At 42.2% G+C, this 22,259-nt stretch overlaps 1 protein-coding gene across 4 annotated transcripts in view; it reads left to right on the top strand.

Moving 5' to 3' along the window:
• The window catches only part of GINS1 (GINS complex subunit 1), a 44,649-nt gene extending 34,526 nt beyond the window's left edge, over nucleotides 1-10,123 (top strand). For 3 of the 4 annotated variants that reach the window (XM_066255234.1, XM_066255235.1, XM_066255232.1), the window contains 2 exons: nucleotides 5,533-5,607; nucleotides 8,844-9,977. In XM_066255234.1, coding sequence (XP_066111331.1) covers nucleotides 5,533-5,607; nucleotides 8,844-8,912 — 144 coding nt within the window. In that variant the 3' untranslated portion in view covers nucleotides 8,913-9,977. The other variant, XM_066255233.1, reaches the window with a different exon arrangement.
• Nucleotides 10,124-22,259: the final 12,136 nt, after the last annotated feature.

The following is a 22,259-nucleotide window of genomic DNA, read 5'->3' as shown; positions in this document are numbered from 1 at the left end:
GTCTCCTTAGGTAGCTATCCCGTATAGCCTCTACAGACTCGTCACTGACTGATGGCCTACCAGAACGGGGTTTCTCCACCAAAATGCCGATTTCATTCAATTGCTTATCCCACCAAGTAATGTTATTCCTATGTGGTGGCGCTTCGTTATAAACGTGCCGATATTCACATTGCACTTTGGTCATGGATTCGAATTTAGCGAGCCACAGAACACACTGAACTTTCCTCTGTACCATCCACATCTCGACTGGCATGGCCATGGGCTGCTCCGCTGTATACGTGGTGTTATGTCATCATCTGCGCCATTGCACATGCTGCTACATCATCCTACAGATACTGGGAGGGTTTTCCTTTTATTTGGTGCAGATTTCACATTTCTATCATCCTTTGTTGCTTTCCTGTGACCGGTCAAAAGTGCACCATGACTTTACGGACACACTGTTTGTGAAAAGAGAAGTCCCTGTCAGCAAGTGACCTCTAGGCTGTTATTATAGGGGTAAGCAAAATTCGGTTTACATGGCCCTGGCCGGTTGGCTCAGTGGTAGAGTGTCGGCCTGGCATGCGGAAGTCCGGGGTTCGATTCCCAACCAGGGCATACAGGAGAGACGCCCATCTGCTTCTCCACCCTTCCCCTTCTTCCTCTCTGTCTCTCTCTTCCCCTCTGGCAGCCGAGGCTCCATTGGAGCAAAAGATGGCCCGGGTGCTGGGGATGGCTCCTTGGCCTCTGCCCCAGGTGCTAGAGTGGCTCTGGTTGCGACAGAGTGACGCCCCGGATGGGCAGAGCACCACCCCCTGGTGGGCATGCCGGGTGGATCCCGGTCAGGCGCATGCGGGAGTCTGTCTGACTGCCTCCCCATTTCCAGCTTCAGAAAAATACAAAAAATAAAAAAATAAAAAAGTCGGTTTACAATTTTGAGTACAAGAAACAGTTTATTCTTGTATTATTATTTATTATTTTCCATTTGAACAGCTGTAAACCTACTTTTGCTAACCCTGTATTTTTAAAATTAGGCCCTCTCTTGATTATGGAGAGTCCATTTCAGCAGATAATTTCCTTTTTGGTAATATCAAATGAATCTTCTTAGGGTCCACACATTCAAAAAGAAACAGAGGTCTTGCAAAAACACATACATAATACCATTTGCCAGAAAACCAGACTTGATCTGATCTAGCTTCCAGACTTCACTCCCACTCTGTAGGAAATTCAAGGACAGAGAGGGGGACATGTTAAATGACCCCACAACAGGAATCCACAACAAAATTTAGTTTATGAATGCCTAACCTGTGGCAGTGCAGTGGATGAAGCATCGACCTGGAGAGCTGAAGTTGTAAGTTCAAAGCCCAGGGCTTCCCAGTCAAGGCACGTATGAGAAACAACTACTATGAGTTGATGCTTGCTGCTCTTCCCCTACCCCCTCCTCCTCTCTAAAATCAATAAATAAGACAGTGTTCATGGATAGGAAGAATAAACATCATTAAAATGTCTATATTACCCAAAGCAATTTATAAATTCAATGTAATTCCTATTAAAATACCAATGACATACTTCAAAGATATAGAACACATATTCCAAAAATTTATATGGAACCAAAAAAGAACATGAATAGCCTCAGCAATCTTGAAAATGAAGAATAAAATGGGTGGTATCACACTTCCTGATATCAAATTATACTACAAGGCCATTGTACTCAAAACAGCCTGGTACTGACATAAGAACAGGCATATAGATCAATGGAACAGAACAGAGAACCCAGAAATAAACCCACACCTTTATGGACAATTGATATTTGACTAAGGAGGGAAGAGCATACAATGGAGTAAAGACAGTCTCTTTAACAAATGGTGTTGGGAAAATTGGACAGCTGCCTGCAAAAAAATGAAACTAGACCACCAACTTACACCATTCACAAAAATAAACTCAAAATAGATAAAAGACTTAAATGTAAGTCATGAAACCATAAGCATCTTAGAACATAGGCAGTAAGCTCTCCGACATCATTTGCAGCAATATATTTGCTGATTTATCTCCACGGGCAAGTGAAATAAAATGATAAACAAATGGGGCTATATCAAACTAAAAAGCTTTTGCACAGATAAAGACAATATGAACAGAATAAAAAGACAAACCACACAATGGGAGAACATATTCAACAATACGTCTGATAAGGGATTAATAACCAAAATTTATAAAGAAGTTGTAAAACTCAACACCACGAAGATAAACAATCCAATCAAAAAATGGGCAAAAGAAATGAATAGACACTTCTCCAAAGAGGACATATAGATGGCCAATAGGCAGATGAAAAAATGTTCAACATCACTTATTAGAAAAATGCAAATTAAAACCACAATGAGATATAACTTCACACCAGTCAGAATGGCGCTCATTAACAAAACAACACAGAATAAGTGCTGGCGAGGATGTGGAGAAAAGGGAACCTTCCTGCACTGCTGGTGGGAATGCAGACTGGTACAGCCACTGTGGAAAACAGTATGGAGATTCCTCAGAAAATTAAAAATGGAACTGCCTTTTGACCCAGCTATCCCACTTTTAGGAATATATCCCAAGGACACCATATCATTGATTCAAAAGAAGAAATGCACCCCCATGTTTATTGCAGCATTGTTTATGATAGCCAAGATCTGGAAACAGCCCAAGTGTCCGTCAATGGACGAGTGGATTAAAAAGCTGTGGTACATATACACAATGGAGTACTGTAGGGCCATGAAAGAGAAGGAAATCTTACTTTTTGTTTGTTTGTTTTTTAAATTGATTTATTGTGTTTACATAGATTCTAGTGTCACCCCAAATATACTCCCCCCCATATTCCCCTCAACATCTCCCTTGACCCCCTCCCCATAGTGCACCTGAGGAAACTATTAAGTGAAATAAGCCAGGCAGAGAAAGAAAAATATCATATGACCTCACTCATTTGAGGAATTCAATGAACAATGTGAACTGAGGAACGGAATTGAGACAAAGGAGAGATCAAAAGGACCAGAGGGAAAGAGGACAGAGGGAAAGGGGAGGAGAGGATGGGATAAACCTGAAGGGAAGTGGGGATGGGGCAAGGGAGATGTTGAGGGGAATACAGGGGAGGGGAGGATGCATTCGGGGTGACACTAGAGTCTATGTAAACAATAAATTAAAATAAAAAAAATAAAATCAATAAAGATATTTTTAAAAACTATAGTTTATGGGAAACTACCAAACTGCTCAGTTTCTTTAGCAAATTGTCAAGAAGAAAAGAAGAGGGAAGGAACTTTATAGACTAAAAGAGAGATATCAGAAACATGTAATGTGCAGCTTTTGTTGGACTCTGAACATGGCAACTTTTTAAAAAAATAACTTCTGAAATGGGAAATTTGGATACTAACTGGATATCTCATGATTGAAAAATTCTCAATGCGATGCAGTAATGGTATCAAGATTGTATTTTTCAGAAAGAATCTTCTTTTGTAGAAATAGATACTAAAATATATAGATGAAATGGATTATATCTAGGATTCGCTTCAAAATCTAGAAGTGGATGAGGGAACAGGATTGACCAGATGCTAATAATTGTTGAAGCCAGTTGATGGAACAAGTTAAAATACTGTTAGGAGTCTGGTAAGATTCTAGAGAAATTGTAGGACATGATGAAATTACCTAGATAAAGTAAATGACTGAAACTTATTCCTGAAGTTGGCGTTACTAATAACTGTCCTAGTTACTAAGGAGAATAAAATGTCCTGGTTCCCTGTAGCAGCAGTTGGAACTGTAGCCAGGTCTGTAACCTTCTTTTCAGGAACATTCCTTCTCTGTAGTTACAGAAGTTATAGAAGTGGTTATCAAAAGGCAGTCTGATGTGTCCCACCTTCCAACTAAGAACCTCTCCTGATTCTTATAACATGAGTCTGCATCTCATGTTATAAGAAGTCTGGTTTACTTCTAATTATTTGGGGGAAAGAGTCTGAATATCAAAGGAGATTGGAAAAATCTTTTTATTTTTTTCTTGAAAGAGAGAAATGGAGAGAGAGACAGGAAGGGAAACAGAAGCATCAACCTGTAGTTGCTTCACTTTCGTTTTGCATTGATTCTCATACATGCCTTGACTGGGGATTGGACCAGCCACCACTCAAGCCAAGCCAGCAACCCCTTGCTCAAGCTGGCAACCTTGGGCTTTAGGCCTGCAACCTTGGGGTTCAAGCCAGTGACCTTGGAATTGTGCTAACAATCCCACACTCAAGCCAGAGACCCCACACTCAAGCTGGTGAGCTCACATTGAAGCCAGGGAGCCCAAACACAAGCTGCTGACCTTGGATTTCAAACCAACAAACTTAGCATTCTGGGTCGATGCTCTATCCACAGCGCCACCACCAGTCAGTGGAAAATCTTTTTAAAACAGAAGTTTTGCAGACTTACCCATGTTCTATTCTCAAATACTGATATTTCATGGGAGGAATCTATAAGAGGCATGTTGGAATTGGTCTAAAACATTGTCATTTCTTTGTAAATGTATATTTTAGCCACTTGATACTTTAGGATTTACAGAGAGGAAAGAATGCAATGATGTCTCCCCTTCACAGCTTCCTGGGTTTCCTTGCTGTTAGCACAACGCACACATACACTGGGAGATGGTGCCATTCTTCCCATCAAACCAGAACAGTTGGAATCACTAGAATATCTCAGTAGGAGTACCAGGCCTAAGTACACAGAGAAGAAACAGACCAACAGAAAGCCTAATAATGTTATTGTGTGGTTATTTATATAATCCTTATTTACTTTATATTAAAAAATAATTTAGAGCATGACTAGGCAGTGGCGCAGTGGATAGAACATTGGCCTGGGACACTGAAGACCCAAGTTCGAAACTCTGAGGTTGCTGGCTTACCAGCTTGAGTTTACCAGCTTGAGCGTGGGGTTGCTAGCTTGAGCGTGGGATCATAGACATGACCCCATGGTTGCTGGCTTGAACCCAAGGTCACTGGCTCAAGCCCAAGGTAACTGGCTTGAGCAAGGGGTCACTGGCTCAGCTGGAGCCCCCTGATCAAGGCACATAATGAGAAAGCATGAATAACCAAAGAGCTGCAACTATGAGTTGACGCTTCTCATCTCCCTTACTGTCTGTCCCTCCCATCCTCCCTCTCCCTCTCTCAAAAAAAAAAAAAGACTGGCGGTGGTGCAGTGGATAGAGTGTCGACCTGAGACACTGAGGCCCCAGGTTTGAGTGCTGGCTCACGCTTGAGTGCTGGCTTATGTGGCTTGTGTGCAGGCTCCCCAGCCTTGAGTGCAGGGTTGCCAGTGTGAGCAGAGGATCATCCACTATATCCCTTGGTAGCTGGCTTGAGCCCAAAGATTGCTGGCTTGAGACCTAAGGTCGCTGGTTTAAGCAAGATGTCACTGGCTCAGCTTCAGCCGCCTAGTCAAGGCACATATGAGAAGCAGTCAATGAGCAACTAAAGTGACACAACTACGAGCTGAGGCTTCTCATCTTTCTCCTTTTCTGTTTGTCTCTTAAAAATAGATAAAACATCAGTATTTTTCTTTCAGGTACGATGTCTAAAAGACTATGGAGAATTTGAAGTTGATGATGGTACTTCAGTCCTATTAAAAAAAAATAGCCAGGTATTTCTTGTCTTAAGATATTTTAAATGTTGTGTTACATGATGAAAACATTGAAATCAGTAGCAAAATATGATGATCATTCATATCTAGGCATTATTTTAATGTAAGACTACGTTTTCTAAATAGAAAAATGTTGAGGCAAATGTTGCATATATTTATATTAAGAAAAGGTTAATTAATTTACTAGAATATTGCTTGTATTTTAACACTAAGCCTTTTCCAGGGAAATTATCACAATGGGCCTTATTCTAGTTAAGGCACTGTGAAAATGTTGGGTTTAGCTCCTTTGAATAATTAAAAAGGTGATAAGCAGTCATTTTTAACTTGTACTTCACTTTACAAATCCTAGTTCTTTAGCAAACAGATAATGATACAGATAAAAAAAAATTTACAGAAATATTTTAACAGAATTTAAAAGGGAAAAACAAAAATGGAAGTTGTTATTTAAACCAAATATTTTCTAAGAATCTCAATATATTTATTATTTCCTTAGAAGTCTTCAAGTTCACACTAATTTCACATTAGCTAAATTTATTTTTATTGTTTCAATTTTTTATAATTACATAATACAGGAGGAAAAATTATCTAATGAAATCCACTCTTTCTTGCCTTTCATCTGCTATCAACTGGTTAGTATCTAATACCCTACATCTTTGTGCATGTCATAGAGCAAAAGAATGCTTCAGGTTATGCGGTTGGACTTACTTCCTTAAGAAGGAATGACTTATTTGATCTCTCATTTTATGAGTACCCTTAGAACTTTGAGTAGTTTTCTAAAACAAATGTTGAATATTTTAAAGACATTTTTAGAGTACCTTAAAATCTATTTTTGTTGAGGCAAAATTTCCCTCCCAGTGTCCTCTAAGAAGTAGGATATTTATGAATTGAATAATATTAATGAATTAATACTGATAAGTCAATGCTCATAAAAATCTGTATTTCTGGTGGAGGGCCCAAAGTCAAGCCCTGGTTCACAAGAATAATGCTTTCCTTATAAAGCAAGAAAGGAGAAAATGGCCTGACCTGTGTTGGCGCAGTGGATAAAGCGTCAGCCTGGAATGCTGAGGTTGCCAGTTTGAAACCCTGGGCTTGCCTGGTCAAGGCACATATGGGAGATGATGCTTTCCGCTTCTCTCTCCCTTCTCTCTCACTCTCTCCTCTCTAAAATGAATAAATAAAATCTTTAAAAAAAAATGGTTCTTAAAGCAAAATGATGTTTAAAAAACAAAAGATAGGAGAAAATATCACTTTCCTAAACACCCTTTTGTGGCTGAATTTTTTTCTCAAGCGTTATGGCTTATCTTCCCACCCAGTGTGCCCAGATGCTGGTGGTTCCTCAGTGGCAGGGAGAACCTTGGTAGGGCTGGGCAAGTGGAGACCCAGCTGAGCCCCTCTTCCATTTGCTCCTGTGTCACACAATTACTCCTTGGTGATACTTTTAACTTTCTTAGTATCACCCTTCCCTTAATTATAAAAATGAGAAAAAAATTTAAAACATATAAACTACTATAGTTCATATTCAGGGGCTTCTAAAAATGTCTGACTACCTTTCTTCCTCTCTCTTCCTGTCTCTCCCTTCCTATAAATAAGTGAGTATGTATGTACATGCATACATACATACATAAATAGACCACATCTAAAATCAGTTTTCTATAGAATCTGTCCACATAATATGAAACGTAACAGGAGACATTTTCTTACTATACATTCATTTAATGCTCATTAGTATAGTAAACATGTTTCTGTTTGTCTAAAAATCAGAAACCCCATATTTTTATAAAAAAAAAAATTAGAATAACATATAACTCAGTATTTTTTTCCCCCTTTTTTCTGTTGGGGTGGTGGTGGGCCACCTTTTTTGTATTATACATCCTAAAGTCTTTTTAAGAATTCAGGCCCTGGCCAGTTGGCTCAGCGGTAGAGCGTCGGCCTAGCGTGTGGAGGACCCAGGTTCGATTCCTGGCCAGGGCACACAGGAGAAGCACACATTTGCTTCTCCACCCCTCCGCCGCGCCTTCCTCTTTGTCTCTCTCTTCCCCTCCCGCAGCCAAGGCTCCATTGGAGCAAAGATGGCCCGGGCGCTGGGGATGGCTCTGTGGCCTCTGCCCCAGGTGCTAGAGTGGCTCTGGTCGCAACATGGCGACGCCCAGGATGGGCAGAGCATCGCCCCCTGGTGGGCAGAGCATCCCCCCTGGTGGGTGTGCCGGGTGGATCCCGGTCGGGCACATGCAGGAGTCTGTCTGACTGTCTCTCCCTGTTTCCAGCTTCAGAAAAACGCAAAAAAAAAAAAAAAAAAAAGAATTCAGTAACATGTTAGGTAATAGTCCTTGGCCCATGTGTTTCATGACTGGTGTAGAGGCATTTATTTGGTCACAGGCCTTGCATAAGGGCTTTGACATTTGTAAATAGGGATCTTTTAGGTGCACAGTCGCGCTGAAATTACAGTTTGCTTTCTTGAATGCTTTTGATAACCTCTGCTACTACAATTATTTTTTAAGGCTATACTGCTTTTCGTTTTTATCCATGTATGTCTTTCTTTGAGATTATGTTGGTCACCCATGAGCTGGAAAATCTTCCTTCCTTTCTTCCTGTACCTCCTCACTTCAAAGCTTAGGAAATGTTCACTTCTGCTTTAAGCTCCTGTGTGTTAGGAGGGAATCAGACAAGGAGATTCCTTTCCACTTCAGAATGTGAACAGTATCCTTTCAGGAGATGGAGGACGAGCGTTAGCTGAGCGCCAGGGTCTTCACAACACAGAGTGTAAACAGCACTGATTTTATAGGTTACAAATACTTTTAATCCTTGAAAAACTACAGAATAGTTGTCACTGTTATTAGAATAAATATTCAGACTCAAACTCTAGAAAAGATTTAATGGAGATGTTCCTTAGTGAGTTGTACAGCTTGTCATCTGGTACCCCAAAATCTCACCTACCTGGGTTTTCTGTGCATAAATTCAAAATGCAAACTCTAGGGAAAACACCCACTAGAATGCACAAGTCTTTAAATTTAACTCAATCAAAGTAAGAATTTGTTTATAAAAATCAGAATTCAGTACAGCTCTGCATACCATCAGTTTCAGTTGAGGAACACAGCAGATATACTTAAATTTAACTTAACTATATCTGTTGGAATATAAAAAATATATAATCAGTTGGTGCTTTTTAATGATGTAAAATGTAATTTAAATTTCTTTTCCAATCATTACTCTTTCTCTCCCCTACCTGTTCCTTTCAGCACTTTCTACCTAGGTGGAAGTGTGAGCAGCTGATTAGACAAGGCGTTCTGGAACATGTCCTGTGGTAACCTTACACTGATGTCAAGCTTCCCTGTGGTACGAGGCTGAACCCGTTCACACAAACTTCTCTACTTCCTTCTCCACCCTCCCTTGATCCCACCACTCTTTAGTTTTAAAGGTTACAAACTCCTTTAACCAGAAATACTGGGCTGAGAATGGTTTGTTTTTCTATAGTACCAGATTCCTCCTCTTTTTTGTAATCTGCATCTATAATTATAACATTCCTAAAATGCCACAATGTGTCTGTGTGTTTAATGAAAGTAAATATTTATTACATTTGAATCTTTTAAACAATAAGAGAGATGCACTTGGCTGTTCAGGGACAAAGTGGGTCCCTAGGCATCTTGCCTTGTTTCTGGTAGTGTGAATGTTGTAAGTCAGGGAGCTGAATTTCTGGAGTATGTGTTTCCAAATCATATGGGCAGGTGGAGATGGTGGTCTATAAAAGTTTTCAGTATATGTAATGTTTAATGACAATTGCCTGGCTATTTGAGAAGGGAAAAAGGACAATGATTTTGCTCATTTCTAACAGCGGTGGCTGGTCTGGCTCATGTTTGTGGACTTGTAGTGTGAGCATTAGTAAAGAAACTGCACAGTTTTCGTTCAGAATCACATTGATAGAGAAGTCACGTGAAGAGTTGGTCAGCTAAGTGCAGGGCAGTTTCTGTGGTAGGAGTTGGAGAGGCACAGAGAGGTCCTGCCTGGTAGTCGGTGAGTGGCCTTTCAGTGGCTTTCCCCATGGTTCCCTCCGTTACCAGCCCAGTAATCTGAAAGAGGCATTCAAATGTAAAAGACTAAGCAGTTTTGTTTTTATATAGGGAAGTATTTCTGACCTAAATCAAGTTACAGAGAAGATTTGCCTAGGCTGTGAATTTGTATGTTTTCACTTAGGTCAGTAGGTTGCCCTTTCCAGATTATTTTCATTATTGAAAATGATTTCTCCCCATACTTTTGGGAGCCAGATTAGACTTTTATCTAAATTTCTGCTGATAAACAATTGGAAATTTTTTCTAGTGACTGGAATTGATAATGTTGATATTTTACCTGTGGGTCGGTAGTCACTTCCCTCCTTCATATTTACCCCCAGAGCATGTGGAACCATGCACACCGGTGAACCCTAAAGTCCATGTGAGTGGAGTAGCTGTGAGGAACCATGGCTCTGAAGGCCATTACCATGTTGCTAGCCCTCTGTCATTCCTGAACTTAAATTATACCATGTTCTTTTGTGTTTAATTCCCCAAATAAAATAAATCTCTTATTTGAAATGAATGTGTACTAGTTGAACATTTAACATTTTAGAGGTGTTATCAATTTATATATATTTTTATAGTTGTTTTTTTTTTTTTAAGATTTTATTCATTTTAGAGAGGAGAGAGAGAAGGGAGAGGAGCAGGAAGCATCAACTCTCCTATGTGCCTCGACCAGGCAAGCCCCGGTTTTTGAACTGGCGACCTCAGCATCCCAGGTCAATGCTTTATCCACTGTGCCACCACAGGTCAGGCCCTCAGTTTATATTGACTATTTAGAATTGTGGCTAGAAATTTGAAGGTAATAATATGTGTAGTTTTAAAAAAAAAGGTAAAAAATATATCATACAGAAAATGAAAGTTCCCCCTTCACCTACTAAATACCACCATCCCATGTGCTGTTCGCTGGTTACATATGTAAAGTACAGTACCATTTCTTAGTGGTTTGCTAATTATTTTCTAGTTTTTATACCTGATATGAATTGAATCTTTTTTCTATTTAACCAGCTTTGGCTGGTACATGTATAAAACTTGCAAGTCATAATGACTTGGCCACATTCTAATATTTATATAAACTCATTTCTTTTTCACAGTAATTTAGTTGTATAGAACTTTCAGAAAAATGTTGATTGCTGCTGATAATAAATGGCAGCTTTTCCTGTGGTGGTGCAGTGAATAGATCATCAACATGAAATGCTGAGGTCGCTGGTTCGAAACCCCGGGCTTGCTGGGTCAAAGCACATATGAGATGCTTCCTGCTCCTTCCCTGCCCCTTTTTCTTTCTAAAATCAATTATTTATTTTTTCAATATTTTATTTAAACCTTAAAAAATAAATGGTGGTAGCTTATCTTTTTTCATGACTTGATTGGAAAGCCAGTCTCCGTTCTCAGTCTTTATCCCATACTTCTCCAGGGAAAATACCAAAATTGGCCTCCCTCGGAGCAACTTGAAGCCTCAAAATAAATTAAGTACCATAATTAAAAACAAAATAGTGGTAATTAACAAATATGCTTTTTTCAGGTGCGCCTTTGGAACTGGAGTTATTATCATACTGTTTCTCACTTAACTCCCTACTGTTATGAATTATATGAATAGAATTCTATTGTTAAAACTACTTGCATTTGCTGGGCTACGCTCTTCTCAGCCATGGTGTGTTAAACATGTAGTAAACTGTAAAGTTTGATTTACTGTTACTTTATTGAGGAATTTTGCAACTATGAGTGATGTTGGTTTCTAAAGTTTTGGAAGAGGGAATGTATGTATATGTATATGTAAGTCTGTGCTTTGTCAGTTATCTGTTCCTATTAAACCATTTCAAACAGTGGCTTCAATCCATACCATTTAATTGGCTCTTGCAATTCTGTGGTTGACTGGACTCGACTACATGGTTTTGCAGATCTTGCTTGGGATCTCTGGAGCAATCATATTCAGATGATGGCTGGCTGGCTTAGCTGCTGTCTTTGTGTGGTCTCTCCCTGTGGTTCTCTCCAGCAAACTGGTTGGTCTTACCTGGCAGCTCAGTTCTCCCATGGTGTTAAGAGGATGGAAGTAGGCATTGTTAGTTTTCTGAAAGCTAGGCCTGGTGGCCTGGTACTGGACTAGCACCATGTCTGCTGCGTCCCATCAGTGGGCACGGTTATAGGCTGCCCAGATCAGTGAAGGAACTACAGTAATCATACAAAGGTGGGAACACCATTGTCTGGTGTGTTAAATGAGTTGGTATTTGCTCCTTTGCTTACTTTAAATAAAAATGTAATAGCCCTGGCTGGATGGCTCAGTTAATGAGAATGTCTTCCCGAGCAGCAGAGGTTGCTGGTTCCATTTCCAGTCGGAGCACATGCACAAAGACGTTGATGTTCCTTTCTTTTCTGTCTCCTCTCTCTGTCTCTTTCTCCCTCTTCCTTAATCTCTAGAATCAATTAAAATTTAATAGTTTTAATACTGTTAGAATGATCTGGGAATGAATCTTTAGGAGAGAAATGTTGATTTTTCTATATATTTTTTCCACAGTGTTAAACTAACCCTGCATTCCTGGCATAATCTCACTTTAGATTTGATTAGCTACAATTTTGTTTACACTTTTTGTGTCTGTTCATGAGGGATATTGCTCTGTAGTGTTTTCTTGTCATATCATAGAATGCGTGGGGAAATACTTCCTCTTCTTTAATTTTTTGGATTAGTTTTGTAGACTAATATTATGTAGACTGATATTATGTCTTCCTTAAATTTTTAGTAGAATTCACATTTAAAACTTCTGGGCCTGGAGTTTCTTTTCAGAGAGGTTAACTGCAATTTTAATTTCTCTCATAGACGTAGGGCTATTCAGTGTATTCTTCTAGAATGAGCTTTGATCATTTTCATCTCCATAATATCTTATTTAAGTTATTGGCATATAGTGTCATTTACAATATTGCCTTAAGCTTTTTGTAGATTCTGTAGTGATGTCAACTCTCTTATTCCTGATTTTGGTAAATTTTTCTTTTTTTCCTGATCATCCTGGGTTTACCAATTTTATTAATCTTCTCAGAAAATGAGCTTTGGCTTGTTTTTTTTTCTCTTTTCTATTGTAAGGATCAACAAACATTTTTCTGTATCTTAGGCTTTATAGACTTTGTAGGCCAGTTTTTTATGGCTGCTACTAGAGCACAAAAGCAGGGATGGGTGTGGTATGTCAATCAAACTGTTTACAAAAACAGGCTCTACCGGACTGGGTTAAACCTGAAAGCATGTAGTTTGCCAACCCATTCTTCTGTTCCTTGACTTTTTTTGTTTTTGTTTTTACGAGAGACAGACAGGAAGGGAGAGAGATGAGAAGCATCAACTCATAGTTGTGGCACCTTAGTTGTTCATTGATTGCTTCTCATACATACCTTGACTGGGGGGCTCCAGCCAAGCCAGTGACCATGGGATCATGTCTATGATCTCAAGCTCAAGCTGGTGAGCCCCTGCTCAAGCGAGCGACCTCAAGGTTTTTAACCTGGGTCCTCGGCATCCCAGGCTGGTGCTGTATCCACTGTGCTATTGCCTGGTCAGGCTATTATGATCTTCATTATTTACTTTCTTCTGATGACTTTGGGTATAACTTGATGCTTTTGTTACTTAAGGTGGAAGATAAAAGGTCATTGATATTTTGACTCCTTGATTCTTTTTCTATTTCTTAAAATTTTTTAACTGAATTTATTGGGGTGACACTGGTCAACATAATTATATAAGTTTCAAGTGCCCAATTCTACAACACATCTCCGAACTCCGTATTGTGTGTTCACCCCTCCCCTAAATTGAGTCTCCATCCATTCCCATTTATTACCCCTATTACCCACCTCCACATCTACCCTCACCTCAAACACCCCCTGCTTGTGCCAGGCAATCTGCCACATTATTGTTTGTATCCATTGCTCATTTAAAAAAAAATTTTATTTTTATTATGTTGACATGGTTTTAAGTGCCCCACTCAGTATGACATCCTGTATACACTGCATCATGCCCACCTTTCCATATGCAAAGACTCCACCCCTGTCTCACCCCCTTTGCCACCCACCCCCTACCTCCATCCCCCCTTTCACTCTAGGAACTGCTACTCTGGTGTCTGTATCTATGTGTTATATATATGCAACTTGTCTAATCTCTTCACCTTTAATCAAGCCCCCTTTTCTCTTCCCTCTGACAGCTATCTGTTCTCTGTGACCCTGCCTCTGTTTCTGTTTTGTTCCTCAGTTTATTGTGTTCATTAGATTTCACATATAAATGAGACCATATGGTATTTGTCTTTCTCTGCCTGGCTTATTTCACTAGCATAATAATCTCCAGGTTCATCTATGCCTTTGCAAAATGTAAGGTTTTCTTCTTTTTCATAGCTGAGTAGTACTCCATTGTGTAAATGTACCACAGCTTTTTTATTCATTTGTCCAGTCAGACACTTGGGCTGTTTCCAGTTCTTGGCTATTGTAAACGATGTTGCAGTGAACAAGGGGGTGCATATTTCCTTTTGAATTAGTGTTTTGGAATTCTTAGGCTGTATTCCCAGAAGTGGGATAGCTGGGTCATAAGGCAGTTACATTTTAATTTTTTGAGGAGCCATCCTGTTTTCCACAGTGGCTGCACAAGTCTGCATTCCCACCAGCAGGGCAGGAGGGTTCCCTTTTCTCCACACCCTTGACAGCACTTGTAGTTTGTTGATTTGTTAATGAAAGCCATTCTGGCAGGTGTGAGATGACATCTCATAGTGGTTTTAATTTGCATTTCTAATGATGAGTGACTTTGAGCATTTCTTCATATGCCTATTGGTCATCTGTATGTCCTTTTTGGAGAAGTGTCTATTCAGGTCCTTTCCCCATTTTTTAATTGGCTTGTTTACCTTCCTGGTGTTGAGTTTTAGAAATTTTTTATAAATTTGGTTTTGAACCCCTTATCAGACATTATCATCAAATACGTCCTCCAATTGAGTGGGTTTTCTTTTTGTTAATGGTGTATTTTTTTAAAAAATTTTCATTTATTCATTTTTAGAGAGGGAGACAGAGAAGGAGAGAGAGGAGAGAGAGACAGAGAGAGAGAAGGAGGGAGGAGCTGGAAGCATCAACCCCCATATGTGCCTTGACCAGGCAAGCCCAGGATTTTGAACTGGCGACCTCAGCATTTCCAGGTCGACACTTTATCCACTGCGCCACCACAGGTCAGGCTTAATGGTGTCTTTTGCTATGCGAAAACTTTTTAGTGTGATATAGCCCAATTTGTTGTTTATTTCACTTGCTCAAAGAGATATATTGGCAAAAATATTGCTTCCAGAGTGGTCTGAGTTTTCTTTTAGAATTTTTATGGTTTTGAGACTTTGTACATTTAAGTCTTTTATCCATTTTGAGTTTATTTTTGTGAATGGTGTAAGTTGTGTTGGATCAGTGGTCCAAACTCATTAGTCAACAGAGCCAAATATCAAGGAACAACTAAGGTGCCACAATGAAGAATTAATGCTTCTCATCTCTCTCCCTTCCTGTCTGTCTGTCCCTATCTGTCATTCTCTCTGTCTCTCTTTTTCTCTCTCTCTCTCTCTCTCTCTCTCTCTCTCTCTCTCACACACACACACACACACACACACACTCACAGGAATTTTTGAACAATCAGAAATGTGGATTAGTCTGAACACTGGTCATGATTAAGTTCCTTAAGTGTGATAGCAGTACTGTGGTTAGGTAGAAGATGCACTCATTTTTAAGAGACACCTGCTGAAATATTTTGGAGCAGAGTATGATTATATCTGTTACTTACTCTCAAATGGGTTCAGAAAACACATATAGAGACAGATGTACAAAGGCAGATATAAACAAATAACCGAAGCACGTATTACAGTTAACAACTGTTAAATTAAGGCTGTTGTATGTGGCAAGTCAGTTTATTATCATTTCAACTTTTCTGTGTACTTACAGTTTTACATTAACAAAAAGGTGAGGGAAAGAAAGCAAGTGGATGCCTCTAATCCATTTACAAATGTGCCCTGGAGATAGCTGGAATGGGGTAGGGAGCCCAAGAAATCCCCAAATAGGTCATTTGTACAAAATGCTGGTCCTCAGGCAAATGTAGAGTCTGAAGTTTTCATCTTAAATCAATCCCTGAGTTATTCTCCTAATGGAGGAGGCCCAAGCAAGTCTACCACACATGCATGGAAGCAAACACCCAAATCTCGGAGCCAAGATAAGCCACCCACAACAAGCAGTCTGAGGCAGTTTCCACAGCAGTAATCTCATCAGCCATGCATGGGAAAAGGTGGGCCAGGAGAAAAAAGCTGTGGGGACTTATCTCGGGATGGAGCAGGGATTTAAGAAGCTGAAGGTAACAAAAACACTCCTAGAACTAATTACTAAGCTCAGCAAGGGGCAGGATACAAGACCAAGAGATAAAAACTCATTATAAGTCTATGTCCCAACAGTGAACATGCAGAAACCAAAATTAAAACAGTACTATTAAAAAAAAAAAGTACTATTTTGGGTTTCTGGTCTGACATGTAAAGAGCTTGAAAATCATTATTCCCATCTCCATACAAGAATGAAAGTGGAATAAACTGAAAAACAACAACGCTTCTTAGATCCTTCAGAGAATTGAGGTCACAGGGCAAACCAATACCCTGAAAACTAGAGATGCAAGCCAAGAGAACTGCTGTTTACTAGGAGCAGACGGCTGGAAGCTGAAATAGGATGGGACACTGGTGCTGTAAGGATGAGCGCTGGGGGCTGTGCCTGAACTGGCTTGAGTCAAAAAGTTATAGGAGGCCAGTCTCAGCGGAGCCCTCACTTTCCCAAACCTCAGAAAACCCTTACAGTTAAGATCAGAGAAAAATGCCCTCTCACTTCTAACAAGTAGACAATAAAGTGACTGCTACTGCCTTTATTCTGTTTCCCCTAAGTTCATATTGAAGGCCTAACCCCCAATGTTATTATATTTGGAAATAGGACTTTTAGGAGGTATGGTAATTAAAGTTAAATAAGGGGAAAATGGCGATGGAGTAGGCGGAATTTACAACTCCCACCTCCCAGAACCAAAGTGGATTACAACTTAATTTAGGAACAGTCATCTTGAAAAACCAACTTTGGACTAAACTAAGAGGAATCTATTACCAAGCATCACCAAATGAACCACACTGAGCTGGTAGGAAGGGCAGAGACGCAGAAAGGGCTGCCCTGCTCCCAGGAGGTAGAGGCAGCCTAGAGGGTCTCTCATGGTGGGGTGGGTTGCCCAGAGAGTTGTGGAGCAACCCTGGAGCCTAGAGGAGGTGTACGGACAGTATTTAGCTGAAAGAAGAGCTGGGTTACTGTTTGCAAGAGGGAAGCAGAACTCTCAGACCCAGACTCCGTCTGAAAGGGACTGTGCAGAAAATCTCATTCACAGCCACTTAACCGGGGCTCCAGGAGTGGGGAGTGCTGAGAGGACTGCAGTCGCGAGAGGAGAGTGTAGTCTCGGCGGCACAGGGAAAGGACTGGGGGACAGCCACCCTGACCCCTGTACTGGGTCACTCCCCAAACCTAGAATGAACATTCTTCCTGAGAGAACTAAGCCAGCAAAGGGAAGCAATTACCCTACCCACCAGAGGCTCTCCTGCTCCAGTCAGTACAGAGAAACACTTAGAAGCAGAGGGCACATCAGGGACACAGGTTTTGAGTGCTGAGGTCTGGGCTACACGGCTCCCCCAACCTGCTGAGTACCCTCCAAACGGCGGGAGGACCTGGCTGTGGAGATGGCTGCAGTGCTTGGACCCCACGCAGATAGGGGCAGAGCCCAGCTATGCAGCCCATGCAGCGATGGCGGCAGAGGGCAGAGCCCAGAGAGGCTTCCCCTGTGCACATAGGGGAGGAACCCTGCAAGGGAGTTGTCCCCTGAGCTGGCAGGGGGCAGACCCCAGCTGGGTGAGGTGTCCTGCAAGCCCATGGGGGGGGGCGCAGCCAGGTGACCCGAGCAGCGATGGCAAGGGGTGGAGCCAGGAGAGGCATGTCGTGTGTGGGGGGGGTTGAGTCTGGAGAGGTAGCCCGTGGGATCGTGGGGGGCGGAGCCCAGCAAGGCAAGGAGTTCCTAGACTGGCAGAGCAGTTCAAGCTGCAGCCAGCAAGCCTGTGCTGGTGCCCAAGCGGAGGCAGCGTGGGGCTGGCAGAAAGACCACACTTCAGAAATAGAAAGGCCATACACACTGGCTAAGAGTAGATAAAAGCCAGCCTCAGAGTGCAGCTGATATTTACAACAGCCAGCAGAGGCAGCCACAAATTCTGGATTGCCTGTAGCTCCAAGAAGGTTGCTAAGGGCCAGTCAAAAGCAGTGACCCCCACTGATCTGTGCCAGGTTCCAGCCAGGAAGGTCCAGGGCTGGTACATACAGCGGCCAGATACGGAGAGCATCAGCTCAGGACTTAACAACCCTAGTTAGAGTGGTATCTTGAGGAAAGGCTCCTCACACCTGACCCAGCTAAGGCATAGAAAACGCTGTCACAAACAGCAAAAAGAGCAGTAGCAGCACACAAGTAGCCCACAGCAGAATAGAAACAGCTGAAGCCAACCCAAGAAGATCTAGAAACACAACTGAAAGCTGGAGGCAGACACCAGTCCTATACTCAGCTAGCTACACAAACAACACATCCAAAGGAGCAGTCTATACAGAGACAAAGTGCGAAGACAGAGAAATGCAATTCAAACGAATTAACAAGAAAAAGAACTGAATGAAACAGAACTAACCAAGATACTGGATGCAGAGTTTAGAATGATGATTGTTAAGATGCTCAAGGATCTTAGACTCCTAGACTAGGAGATTCTGAATAGGGCGTAGTATGGTGAGGCCTGGCTGTATTTTAGGATGTTCCTGCTGGAGGTGGCAAGAATTGAGGCAGAGTCCCCTGTAAAGGACTTCCCAGGAGCCACCCACTGCACTGTAACTGGTTTGTGTGAATGGGATCAGAATGATCAAAACAGAGCACTGGCCGTGGCAGCTGAACTCACCAAGGAGGCTACTAAACTCACCCTTTCCCAACCCATCACTGTCTTCTCCTCCCACAGGCTTACCGACCTCCTTTCGCACAAATCTCGTTCTCTGTTGGGTCCTTCCTGCCTACAAGAATTTTACTTCCTGTTCATCGAAAACCCTTCAGTCACTCTTTTGCCCTCTCCCCGACTCAACCCAGCCACTCTACTGCCAGCTCCAACGACACTTCCGGAACCCACCCACTCTTGTACAGAGCTAATAGATTTCCTCAACAGACCCTGAGATGGGTTATCAGATTCCCCTCTAAAAGATCCTGATCTAATACTCTCTGTAGATGGAGCTCTGTACAGAGACCTGATGGACGAATGACAGGCGGCCTATGCGGTGGTCACCTCCTCTTCTACCCTAGAAGCCCAACAGCTGCCAGAAGGCACCACCTCCCAGAAAGCAGAGCTAATTGCCCTCACATGGGCACTCTGGCCCAGGGAAAATGCATAACCATATATACAGACTCTAAATATGCCTTTCTTATCACCCACAGCCACTCTGCCCTCTGGAAGGAAAGGGTATTCCTCACTACCAAGGGCTCCCCCATAATCAATGCTACCCTCATTTCTAAACTTTTGTAGGTATTACAGCTACCTGCTAAGTTGGCCATGGTACATTGTAGGGGCCATCAAACCTCTCAGGATCCGGTGGCCTTTGTAAATGTTTGGGCTGACGAGGTGGCTCAAAACCTCACCACAGGGACCCCCCCCCCAAACTCCTCATGTTTCTTTCCACCTCCTTGAAACCTTCCTACACTCCTGAGGAAGAACAGGCCCTTCTCAGAAAAGGTGGAGACATGTGCAACCAGGGATGGATATTTCTCGGAGATAGAATTGCCTTACCAAAAGGACAGGCTGAAACTCCTTTCTGATATCCACTGTTCCTTACACATTGGGCCAAAAGCTCTCTATTGGTTCTTGCAACCACTCTTTTTCTTCCTGGGCCTACAGCAAACTATTGAAAAGGTACACACAGCATGTACTATCTGTTCCAAAGCCTCTACACAAGGGGAACTCCACCCCCGCTTCCTTACTCATCAGCTGAGGGGGCACTTACCCGGCCAAGATTGGCAAATCGACTTCACACACATGCCCCCTCACAAAAAACTCCGTTATCTCTTAACTTTTGTCGATACCTTTTCAGGGTGGGTAGAAGCCTTTCCCACCTCTCAAGAGATGGCAGACACTGTTGTGGACAAGGCCTGCCGAGGGTGAGGGTGACGGAGACGCAAAGACCTGACTCCGGGGACCAGGTTCAGTGACACAGATCCACTTTATTCAGGAAGCAAACTAGCTTATATACATGGGTTCAGCCAATAGGATGTTACAGCGTGTCCTCCATAGCCAATGGCTGAAAAGATCAGGGAGCTGCGTGGTTGGCACTAAGTCACTTCCTTATAGTGGGCGAGCTCCCTTCCTGGGTATGCCTAGGAGGGTTTCAGGTGCTAGAGTATTCTCACAGCATTGCATCAGCCACAGCTGCTAGGAATATGCTCTGTGCTCCACCCACACACCGTTGCCTCCATTCTGGTTGAAAACATCATCCCGCGGTTTGGACTACTGACTGCCATCCAATCAGATAACGGCCCGGCCTTCACTGCCCAAATAGTCCAGCAGGTTGCCACCTCTTTCAACATTACCTGGAGACTCCACATACCCTATCACCCTCAATCCGGTAAGGTGGAGAGGACTAATGGCATCTTGAAGGGTCAGCTAACCAAACTCTCCATTGAGACCAGACTCTCCTGGCCAAATCTCCCCCTGGCACTCACCAGAATCAGAGCAACCCCACGAAACCCCACTGGACTCAGCCCCTTTGAGCTGGTTTATGGTAGACCATTCCTAATTAATCATAACTTATCTATTAACCCCCCTCCTCTTGCCACATACCTCCCCTTTCTATCCTTACTCTGCCACTTTTTCAAGGAACACAAGGACTGGACCCTTCCTCCCATAGGGGGTCCAGATGAAGCACACCCAACAGTCCCCCTCCAACCAAGGGACAAGTTCTTCTAAGGGAACTCCAGCCCGGCTTCCTACAGCCCAGGTGGATGGGACCCCATATGGTAATATTGACTACTCCTACTGTAGCCAAGCTCTTAGGGCAAACACCTTGGTACCATGTCTCTCGCCTCAAGCTTGCCCCCATGCAGGACCACTGGCAGTTGGAACCACTGGACCCCACCCACCTTCGGTTCACCAAAAGGTTGGGCCCTGCAGATCCTCCTATTACTCCTGTCCCTCCCACTGGGAACCTGTCACCAGAGTGAATTAAAGCAGGGAGCAATACTGTTACTATATCAATGAGACTGCCCTGATGGAATAAAACATTAATGTCCTCAACCATCTGCAAGAGAAACTGCACAAGGACCTCTTTTTTTACAACTCGCTTAACTCCTGGTGGCAGTCACCCATCCTCACCAGGATTGCCCCTATCCTAGGTCCTCTTCTAATTATTAGCATATTACTCATGTTTGCTCCTCTTTTTCTTAGATTCTTACAGGGCCGTATTCATGAGGTTTCTCAAGTCATGGTCAACCAGACGCTCCCACGCCCATATACACGACTCCCCTCAGAGCCACCACCTTCCAACCTCCCTTCCCCACGATGCCCCTAACCAGCAGGAAGTAACCAGATGAATAGCAGCACCCTCATTGAACATAAAAGGTTGGACTGTGAGGTCGGTTGGCAATAGGGGAAGGTCATATGAGGAATGACACATGCCCATGACTGCCAAAAGAAATGGCCACAGCCATGCCCGCCAAAAAAAAGAGAGAGAGAGAGAGAGAGAGAAAGGCCCAGGAGCATTTTGAAAAAGAGTAACTGTCAGCCAATGAAATTTCGCCACCCTCCACCACCCTACCAATGCTATAAATTAACCCCGGGCGGGAGAAGTTGCGTGACTTCCCTGGCCCCTGTCTTGCAGACCAGTGAACCTCGTTGGGGAGTGCTCTAAATAAAGCTTTTGCTTGTCCACACTTGGTGGCTATGTCCTCCTTTCTTCCTCGGCATAAAATACCTTACAAATAACACTAACCCCAACTTTAACAATAACTCTAACCCTAGAAACAACACTAACCTTAACCCTAGCCCTATCAATAACCCTAACTCCTAACCATAAGGCCAACCCTAACCCTAAACTATTCCATTAACCTAAGAATAACCCTTACACTAACCCTAACACAAAGCCTAACATTAACTCTAAGCCTAAGCCTAACCCTGACCCTATCCCCTAACCTTAACCATAACCCTTACCCTAACCCTAACAATAACCCTAACCCTAAAAATAATACTATCCCAAGCCCTATAATAACCTTAACCTTAACCCAAACCCTAACAATAACCTTAATCATAACATTAACCCTAACAATAATTCTAGCCCTAACCCTAACAATAACCTTAATCCTAACAATAACCTTAACTATAATTCTAAACTTAACAATAACCCTAACCCTAATAACCCTACCTTTATCCCTAACCCTAATAATAACCCTAAAAGTAATCCTAAACCATAACCTTAACAATAACCATAATGCTAATCCTAACTTTAACCTTAACCTTAACCCTAACAATAACAATAACCCTAACCCTAACCTCTAACCCTAAATCGAAT

This window comes from Saccopteryx bilineata, chromosome 2 (assembly GCF_036850765.1).
Source record: "Saccopteryx bilineata isolate mSacBil1 chromosome 2, mSacBil1_pri_phased_curated, whole genome shotgun sequence".
Lineage (NCBI taxonomy): Eukaryota > Metazoa > Chordata > Mammalia > Chiroptera > Emballonuridae > Saccopteryx > Saccopteryx bilineata.
This window is presented reverse-complemented; position numbering and strand designations above follow the sequence as displayed.